Source organism: Penaeus monodon, chromosome 18 (genome assembly GCF_015228065.2).
Source record: "Penaeus monodon isolate SGIC_2016 chromosome 18, NSTDA_Pmon_1, whole genome shotgun sequence".
Classification (NCBI taxonomy): domain Eukaryota; kingdom Metazoa; phylum Arthropoda; class Malacostraca; order Decapoda; family Penaeidae; genus Penaeus; species Penaeus monodon.
Window position 1 is genome coordinate 30,379,536 of NC_051403.1, and position 10,000 is coordinate 30,389,535.

The 10,000-nt window shown below is 38.9% G+C and overlaps 1 protein-coding gene across 3 annotated transcripts in view; it reads right to left on the bottom strand.

The window, feature by feature from the left end:
• Positions 1 to 861: 861 nt before the first annotated feature.
• The window catches only part of LOC119584428 (gastrula zinc finger protein XlCGF57.1-like), a 10,892-nt gene continuing 1,753 nt past the window's right edge, over positions 862 to 10,000 (bottom strand). For 2 of the 3 annotated variants that reach the window (XM_037933023.1, XM_037933024.1), the window contains exon 2: positions 864 to 3,315. In XM_037933023.1, coding sequence (XP_037788951.1) covers positions 1,845 to 3,296 — 1,452 coding nt within the window. In that variant the 5' untranslated portion in view covers positions 3,297 to 3,315 and the 3' untranslated portion in view covers positions 864 to 1,844. Of the gene's footprint in view, positions 3,316 to 10,000 lie in introns of all 3 variants that reach the window. The other variant, XM_037933025.1, reaches the window with a different exon arrangement.

The window sequence follows — 10,000 nt, forward strand, 5'->3', positions numbered from 1 at the left end:
GAGAGAGAGAACAACACACACACACCACAAAAATTTATATATTATATATGTAGAGAGAGAGAGAAAGAGAAAGAGAGAAGAAGAGAGAGAGAGAGAGGAGAGAGAGAGAGAGAGAGAGAGAGGAGATGAGAGAGGAGAGAGAGAGAGAGAGAGAGAGAGAGAGAGGAGAGAGAGAGAGAGAGAGGAGAGAGAGAGAGAGAGAGAGAGAGAGAGAGAGACACACACACACACATACATATATATATGTAAGAGGAGAGAGAGAGAGAGGAGAGAGAGATCGAGAGAGAGAGAGAGAGAGAGAGAGAGAGAGAGAGAAGAGAACGACACAGCACACACACACAAAACACACACACACACACACACACACACAACACCACACACACACACACACACACACACACACACAACACACACATATATATGATTTGTGTATATATATAAAAATATTATATATATATAAAATTATATATATTATAAAATATATATGTTGTGTATATATATTATATATAAGATAATGTATATTAATATATATTATATGTATATATATATATATACTAAATTATATATATATTATATATATGTTATATATATATTATAATATATATTATAATATATATATATATATATATATATTTATATCTATTATATATATTATATATATTTTAAATATATTTTATATATAATATATATATAATTTTATATATATATATCCATATACGCCACATATGTATATATATATATATATCACCCAAAAGGCATACTGTGTTGAATGATAAATATAACTGAATAAAATAACAATGACAGTAATTGTAACTATCATAAATATGGTCACAAGAATCATGGTAAAAATGAAAATCTTTCTCTATCTTATATCTTGAATAAACTTTATTTTTCCTCTACATGCAATCAAATACTGTCTCTCTGTCAAAGCCTTTATATTTTCAAAATATAAATATTTTCATTTGCATACATTACACAGTGCATGAGTTCCCAGGAAGGAGTCATGCTGGGCATTTTGTAACAGAACAATGAGGAGAATAACAGAAAATACACAAATAACCAGAAGGTCTATTTGCTATAATGCTTCTTTTGCAGAACTGCAGTAAAAAGGCCTTTGGCATATCCATGTTTTTTTTGTTTTCTTATTTTATTTATTCCTTTCAGTGTTTTGTTTCTTTTAAACAGACTAACTACGACTGCTTTTCATGTAGAGTTAGTGAATTAAATAAGCAGATATGCATCCTAAAAACCCATGTCAATTATGTACAAAATGATACCCATCGTGACAGCTGTAATATAATACAATGTATGAAACTGGCACCACTGACAACAATGATTATGTGATAATGAATACACTAAAACTATATTAAAAATAACAATAACAAAATTAAATATGATACTGACAATGATGTGTCTTAGAATAATATTATACATCAAAGCATAACCTAAAATTTCTAGCAATATACCTGATAGTGGATCACCTATATAATATTGATGTTATTATAATAGCACAAAACAAGATGCATTACAAACCATTTGGGGCATAGGCCTCTGGGCCTGTGGGGTATCAGGCCTACTGCGAGGGAAGCTGGTACGTTGCTTTCAAACAGCTGATGAATCTTTTGGTGAGAAATAAAGATTTTTCAGCTTGAGTAATGACATTGTCTTTAAAGTGGTAATATCATTGAGATATCCAAATTCCCTAAAACTATATATTTTTTTTTTATCAACAACATTCCCTAAGTCTTAATGATAAGGTTGTCTGAGTGACTTCCACCAGTGTATATCAGTCTGACCAAAAGCACTAGACTAGCCATCAACCATAAATAATCACGAACAAATTCTTATTCCCTTCTATGTATTCTCATATGCATCATCAAACTACTTCTCTGTGAGAATTTCTCTCCACATACTGTACATCTGTATGGTCTTTCCCCTGTGTGGACCCTCATATGAACTACCAAATTACCTTTATGTGAATATCTTTCCCCACACACCTCACAGCTATATGGTTTTTCTCCTGTGTGCCCCCTCATGTGCATAACCAAGCTACTTCTCTGAGAGAATCTTTCATGACACACTTCACAGCTGTATGGCCTCTCCCCAGTATGTACTCTCATATGAATTACTAAATTACTCTTGTTTGTAAATTTCTTGCCACACAACTCACAAGTATGAGGTTTTTCTCCTGTATGACATCTCCTGTGCCGCACTAATGTATATTTCGTTGAGAATTTCTCTGTACAGATTTCACAAGAATGGGGCTTCTCTCCCGTGTGAATTCTAAGGTGTCTCACTAGGGTACTTTTCCGAGAAAATTTTTCACTACAAACGTCACAACTAAAAGGTTTCTCTCCTGTGTGTACTCTCATATGCTTTACTAAACATCCTTTCTGTAAGAATATTTTGCTACATACATCACATGTGTAAGATTTCTGCTCTTTTAAAGACAATAGTTCATTTGGCATTTCATTCTTCACTGATAACAACTGCAAATCACTCTTCACAGACAACAACTCCACATCACTTTTCACAGATATCTGCACATGACCATTCACTGCCTTCATCTGAACACCATTATCAACAGGTTTCACTGGAGCATGAATTACTGCATGCCGAGTAAGATGACCTTTCTGTGAAAACTTTTTATCACATACCTCACAGCTAAATGGTCTCTCATCTGAATGTGCTCTCATGTGACTGACTAAATGGCTTCTGTGGTGGTATGTCTTACCACACACTTCACATGTAAAAGTTTTAATTGCAGCATGCAGTCGCATGTGTGATATGAGTGCGCGTTTCTGCAAAAATCTTAGGGAGCAGATCTCACAGCAATAAGGTTTCTCTTTAGTGTGTACCTTTGCATGTAATGTCAGGTGACTTTTCATTGCAAATCTTTTACCACACACTTCGCAACCAAAGAATTTTAACCCTACATGTGTTTGGATGTGGACAGCCAGACTTGTTTCTGTTACAAATCCTTCCCCACAGATATGGCAAAAGAAACCATCAACAGCTATTGGGGCCAATATGGGTAATTCCTCACTCTTAATCACACAGTCATCATCATTTGCAAGATAAGGTTGATCAATTTCTGACCATTCTTCAAAATATTGATTCTCTTCCTTTATGCACAAGTCACTTTCTTCTTTGATGAAGACCTTACATCCCATGTTGCTAAATGACTCCTGATCAGCATGCAGGTCCTTTTCTTCCTTGATGTATACCGCTTCACCAAAGCTGCTGCTGAACTGCATCCTGAAGTTATTGTCGCACATGTTGCCTCCAGAGATCATCCATTCAACAAGGACTCCTCTGGAAATAGCAATGACAGAAAGGACTGAGTAGACCCATTTTTTTATCTATATTAAAATAGATGCAGACTATGGTTCTTGGCCTGGAAGGATGTGACTAGAATGACACTGGTTCCCTTCTAAACAAATTATTTGATACTTAATAAGGAAAAAAAAAAAAGAAGAAAAGCAAAAAAAAGGAAGAGAAAGAAAAGAGAAAAAAAGGGAAAAAGAAAAAAAGGAAAAAAAAAAAAAAAAAAGGAAGAAAGAAGGAAAAAAAGGGAAAAGGGGAGAGAAAGGAGGGGAGAAGAGAGGGGGAAAAAACAGAAAAGAAAAGGAAAAAGGAAGGGGAAAAGGGGAAGAAAAAGGCGGGGGAAAAGAAACAAGGGAAAGAAGAGAGGAGGAAGGGAAGAGGGGGAAAAAAAACAGGGAGAAGAAAGAAAAAAAGGGAGAGGAAGGAGGGGAAAACAGAAACAAAAAGAAAAAGGGGGAAAAAAAAGGGGGAGGAAAAGGGGAGAGGAAAAAACAGAAGGAAAAAGAAAAAAAAAAGGAAGGGGAAAAGAAAACCCGGGAAAAAAAAAAGAAAGAAGAAGGGAAAACGAAAATAAAAAAGGGAAAAGAAAGGGGGAAAAGGGGGAGAAGAAAGGAAAAAAAGGGGAAAAAAAAGAGGGGGGGAGAAAAAGGGAAAAAGCGGGAAGAGAAGAGGAAAAGGGGTAGAGAACCCAAAAACAGGGGGAAAAGGAAAAAGAAAAAAAAGGGGGAAAAGGAGAGAAACAACAAAAAAAGAGAAAAAAGGGGGGAAGGAGGAAGAAGAAGGAAAAAAAAGAAAAAAAAAGGAGGAGAGGAGAGAGAGAGAGAGAGAGGAGAGAGAAAAAAAGGGGAAAGAACGGAGAGAGAGAGAGGGGAAAAGAGAGGAGAGAGGGAGAGGAGAGAGGAGAGGGAGAGGAGACGAGAGAGACGGAGAAGGGGAGAGAAGAGAGAGAGAGAGAGAGAAAGAAGGAGAGGAGGAGAGAGAGAGGAGGAGAGGAGAAAAGGAAAGGAGAGAGAGAGGAGGGGAAGAGAGAGAGAGGAGAAAAAGAAGAGAGAGAGGAGGGGAGAGGGAGAGAGGGGAGAGAGAGAGAGAGGAGAAAAAGAGAGAGAAAAAGGAGAGGAGAGAGAGAGAGGAGAGAAAAGAGGGGGAGAGAGAAGAAGAGAGAGAGAGAGAGAGAGAGAGAAAGGAAGGAAAAAGGGGGAGAAAAGAGAGAGAAGAGGGGGAAAGGGGGGAAGAGAAAGGAGAGAAAAGGGAGAAGAAGAGGGGGAGAGAAAAACCGGAGAGAAGAGAAAAGAGAATTTGGAGGGGAAAAAGAGAGAGGAAGAGAGAGAGAGGAGGAAGGGGGTGAGAGGAGAGGGAGGAGAGGGGAAGGGGGAAAGAAAGAGAGAGAGGAAGGAGGGGAGGAAAGAGAGAGAGGAAGAAGGAGAGAGAGAGAGAGAAGGGAGAGAGAGAGAGAGAGAGAGAAGGAAGGAGAGAGAAGGAGAGAGAAAGAGAGAGAGAGAGAGAGGGGAGAAGAAGAGAGAGAGAGAAGAGACAAAGGAAAAAGAGAGAGAGAAAAAAAGAAATGGAGAGAAAGGAGAGAGAGAGAGAGGAGAGAAGGAGGAGGAAGGAGAAGAGAGGAGAGAGCGAGAGAGAGAGGAAGAGGGAGGAGAAAAGGGGAGAGAGAGAAGAGAGAGAGGAGAGAAAAGGGAGAGAGAGAGGAAGGAGAAAAGAGAGAGAGGAAGGGAAGAGAGGGGGAAGGAGAAAGAGAGAGGAAGGAGAAGAGAGAGGGAAAGGAGAGAGAAAGAGAGAGAGAGAGAGGGAGGGAAGAGAGAGAAAGAGAGGGAGAGAGAGAGGGGAGGGGAGAGAAGAGAGAGAGGGGGGGGGAGAGAGAGAGAGAAAAAGAGAGAGAGAAGAGAGAGAGAGAGAAAAAAAGGGGAGAGGGGGAAGAGAGAGCAGCGAGAGGGGAAAGAGAGAAGAGAAAGAGAAAGAAGAGAGAGAAAGAGAGGAGAGAGGAGAAAAAAAGGGAGAGGAAAAGGGAAGAGAGGAAAAGGAAAAGGAAAAGAGAGAGAGAGAGAAGAAGAGAGAGAAAGAGGACAAGAAGAGGGGGGAAAAGAGAGAGAAGAGAAAAGAAGGAGAGAGAGAAAGAGGAGAGAGGAGAGAGAGAGAAAAAAAGAAAGAGGGGAGGGAGGGAAAAGAGAAGAGAGGAGAGGAGAGCAAGGAGGAGAGAAGAGGAGGGAGAGAGGGGAAGGAAGAAAGGAGAGAGAGAGAAGAAAGGAGAGAGAGAGAGAAGAGAAGAGGGAAAAGAGGAGAGAGGAGGAGAGGAGAAAGAAGAAAAGGGAGAGGGAGAGGAAGAGAGAGAAGAGAATGGAAAGGAAGAGAGAGGAGAGAGAGGAGAGAGAGAAAGGGGAAAGGAGAGAGAGAGAGAAAAGGGAAGAGATGAAGAAAGAAGAGAGAGGAGAGAGGGGAGAAGGGGAAAGAAAAAAAGAAACAAAAAAAAAAAAAAAAAAAAAAAAAAAAAAAAAAAAAAAAAAAAAAAAAAAAAAAAAGAGGAGAGAAGAGAGAAAGAAGAGGAGGAAAAAAAAGGGAAACGAGGAGAGAAAGGAGGAGAGAGAGAGGAAGAGAGATGAGAGGGGAGAGAGAGAGAGAGGAGAGGAGGAGAGAAGGAGAGAGAGAGAAGAAAGGAAAAGAAAGGAGAGAGAGAAAAAAGAGGGGGGGGGAAAAGAGAGAGAGAGAGAGAGAGGAGAAAGGGAGAAAGAGAGAGAGAAAAAAGCGGAGAGGAGAGGAGAGGGAAAGCAAGGGAGAGAGAGGAGAGATGGGAAAGGGAGAGGGGGAGAGAGAGAGGAGAAGGAGAAAAAAAAAAAAAAAGAAAAAAAAAAAAGAAAAGAGAAGAAAAGGGGAGGAGAGACATGGGGAGGAGAGGAGAAAAAAGAAAAGAAAAAAAAAAATTTGGAAAGATAGCTTTGAAAATTGATGCCCCGCAAAATTTTAATTTTGATATTGAATTGAATAAATAATGCTAGTCTAATAAATTTAGTAACCCTTTCCCCCTAATGCAGTCTTGGAATATCAAAGGAAGCATGGAGAAAAATTCTGTAGGAGAATAATGTAAAACTTGTTTCAGAATCTTTCATGACTCCCGTTTGGGGGACAAAATTTGGCTGCATCTCAGTCATGTAATTCTTTTTTCATAATCCCCCACGGGGTCTTTATTGATGAATTCCAGGGCAGTTTTCAACTTAATCAGTTAATTTGGCAGTGTGGATGGGAGCATCAAGGTTTTCACGGAAAAACCCAATGAGTCCCCAAAGGGGTCACAGAGAAGCTTAAATACCTGTCTTTTTTCTTTTAATTTTTTCGTAATTATCATAGCTTTCTGCACCATAGTCCCCCAGATGCACCTAAAACCTTTATACATCGGGTTTCAAATGCATCTGTGTTTCCCCTTTTTCCCCAGTCACCAAAATTTTGGTTTCCTTATTCATAATGTGCTTTCACTTCTGAACTTTAACTGTAAGTTTTTTTAAAAAAAAACAACCACTTTCTTTGAAAAGTGGCCCCCCCAATTAGATCCCCTTGTATGTTTTTTTATGGTGTTGAAGCTTTTTTTAGGGCAGATCCTTACAAACACAGTCAGAAAATTTTGTCCACTAGTGAAAAACAATTCATTAATCTTTAAAAAGCGCAGGTAAAGGGACAAAGTAGCTAAGTATTTCATGGGGGGGAAGGTAAAAGACTCTCAAAGCAACCCCATGCACCCCCCTCCCCTTGCATGGAAAAGTAAAAATAACACAGCCTTACTGCAAGGACAAAAAGGAAGAAATCTTTCCTAGGCCCCCAGTGCCTTATACTTCCTTCTCCATTTCAGACCCACTGCAGGTTGGTGAATAAATCTTTTTTAGCAAAATCAGCACAATGTTTCATGGTAATATAGACTGTATATTAAAGTCAGAAAAAATTAAACCCCTCATATTTAAAACACACACACACCAACCCACACACACACACACACACACCACAACACACACACACAAACAAAAAAAAAAAAAAAAATCAAGACCCTGAGAGGAAAAGAGAGAGAGGGGAAGAGAAGAGGGGGGGAGAGAGAGAGAGAGAAAAGAGAGGAGAGAGAGGGAAGAAAAGAGAGGAAGAGGAGCAAGCAAAAGAAAAGAGGAAGAAAGAGAGAGAGCAAGCAGAGAGAGAGAGAGAGAGAGAGAGAGGAAGGGGGAGAGAGAAAGAGAGAGAGAGAGAGAGAGGGAGAGAAGAGAGAGAGAGAGGAGAGAAGAAGGAGAGAGAGAGAGGGGAAGAGGAAGAGAGAGAACGAGAGAGAGAGAGAAAAAGAGAGAGAGAGAGAGAAAGAACGAGAGGGGAGAGAAAAGAAAAAAGAGAGCGAGAAGAGAGAGAGGAAAAAGAGAGAGAGAGGAGAGAGAGGAGAGAGAGAGAGAGAGAGAGAGGGGAAAAAGAGAGAGAGAGAGAGAGCAAAGAGGAGAGAGAGAGAGAGAGAGAGAGAAAGCAAGAGAGAGGAGAGAGAGAGAAAGCAGAGAGAGCAAGCGAGAGAGAGAGAGAGAGCAAGCGAGAGAGCGAGAGAGAGCAAGTGAGAGAGAGAGAGAGATATAGATAGATAGATAGATAGAGAGAGAGAGAAATTTTGGAATGATAGCATTGCATAATTGATGACACAGCATAAATTTAATTTGATATATGAATTGAAATAAATAATGCTAGTCTAATAATCTGTCAGTAATCCTTTCCTCCTAATGCAGTCTTGGAATCATCAAAGGAAGCATGGAGTAAAATTCTGTAGGAGAATAATGTCAAACTTGTTTCAGACATCCTTCATGACTACCGACTTGGGGACTAACTTGGCTGCATCTCAGTCATGTAATTCATTTTTCATAATCACCCACAAGTCTTCTATTGACTGAATTTCCAGGGCAGTCTTCAACTTACATCATGATTAATTTGGCAGTGTGGCATGGAGCATCAAGGTTTCACTGTGAAAAAGCTCAATGCAGTCCCCAAAGTGGTCACAGAGAAGCTCTAAATACCTGTCTTTATTCAGTTAATGTTTTCAGTAATTATCACTAGCTTTCCTGCACCATAGTACCCAGATGCACCTAAAACCATTATACTATCTGGTCAAATGCATCTGTGTTTCCCCTATTCTCAGTCACTCTAAATTTTGGTTCCTTATTTCATAATGTGCTCTCACTTCTGAACATTTAACTGTAAGTATTTATTAAAAAAAACTAACTCACCTTTCTTTGCAAGTGGCCCCCCCCAAGTTATGATGCTTGTCATGTAGTTTTATGGTGCTCTGTATGCTTTTTTTCTAGTGGCAGATCCTTACTAACACAGTCAGCAAAATTTTGTCCACATAGTGAAACAATTCAGTATCAATCTTTATATAAAGCAGCAGGTCAAGGACAAAGTAGCTTAGTACCTTCATGGTAGGGAAGGTAAACAGACTCTCAAAGTCAACCCTCATGCACACCCTGCCTTGCATGGGAAAGTAAAAGATAATCACAGCCTTACTGCAAGACAAGTAAAGGAAGAATATCCTTTACTACTGAGAGCACCCAGTGCCTCTCATACTTCTCTTCTCCATTTCATGAGCCTACTGCAGTGTTGGTGAATAAATCTTATTTAGCACATCAGCACAATGATTCATGGTAATATAGACTGTATATTTGAAGTCAGATAAAATTAACCTTCATATTAAAACACACACACACACACACACACACACACACACACACACACACACACACACACACACACACACACACACACACAAAAAAAAAAAAAAAAAAAATCAAGACCATGAGGACTGGAAACGTGGCACAGGGCCACACTACATACATTCAAGAAACTATCAGAGGCTTATAGGCCAATATTCCTAGATAACAGCAAAATTAGTAATACTGTTGGGATTGCAATAGTTGCAGTGTCTGCAAACATCATTATCACGAATGTCAAAATACTGTGAGCTTCCTAGGAAATCCACAGATGGTGATGTGTACCCCCATGTAAGTTACCATGTATTTAACCCAAATCCGATGGGCATGGCATGTAAATACATGCTATGTCCACTGTGAGTTTACTTTATCAATTATTTTTACACACAATAAATACTTTAAGTAATCTTATATTGTTGTTATCAATGTCAATAACATTATAGTAATTATAATGTCAATAATAAAAATAACACCATAGATATTCATAGCATTAGTAAAACAACTTTTCCTGCCAATTCAAGGAAAGGTGAAATCAGGTAAGGTCACAAGATATACTAATTGACTCCTTTGTGGCTAAACACTAGCAGAGCCATCTATGTGCAGAGGCATCTCCCTCCCCCCCAAAAAAAATATGAGCACAGCATTTTCACTGCGGCATTGAGTTAACATTCCCAAACACTTTTTATAAACATTTTACAATTCTTGTTAAGTCAAAACCTTACTCGATTGTAATGCATGCTGAATGTCACTTGTCTAACACGAATTGACCAGCATTTTTATATCAAGTCATTCCATCCCTCATTTTGAACTGAACAAACTGTGAAATCTAGTGGTAGGTGTGCCTATGGATATATCTAAATTTATAAAAAAAATAGGAGAAAATACTATACTATACATTATTTGCATCTTATCACATTAAGGACTACAGTACCCTGAAGTGTGTGAAAATTCTATTTCTA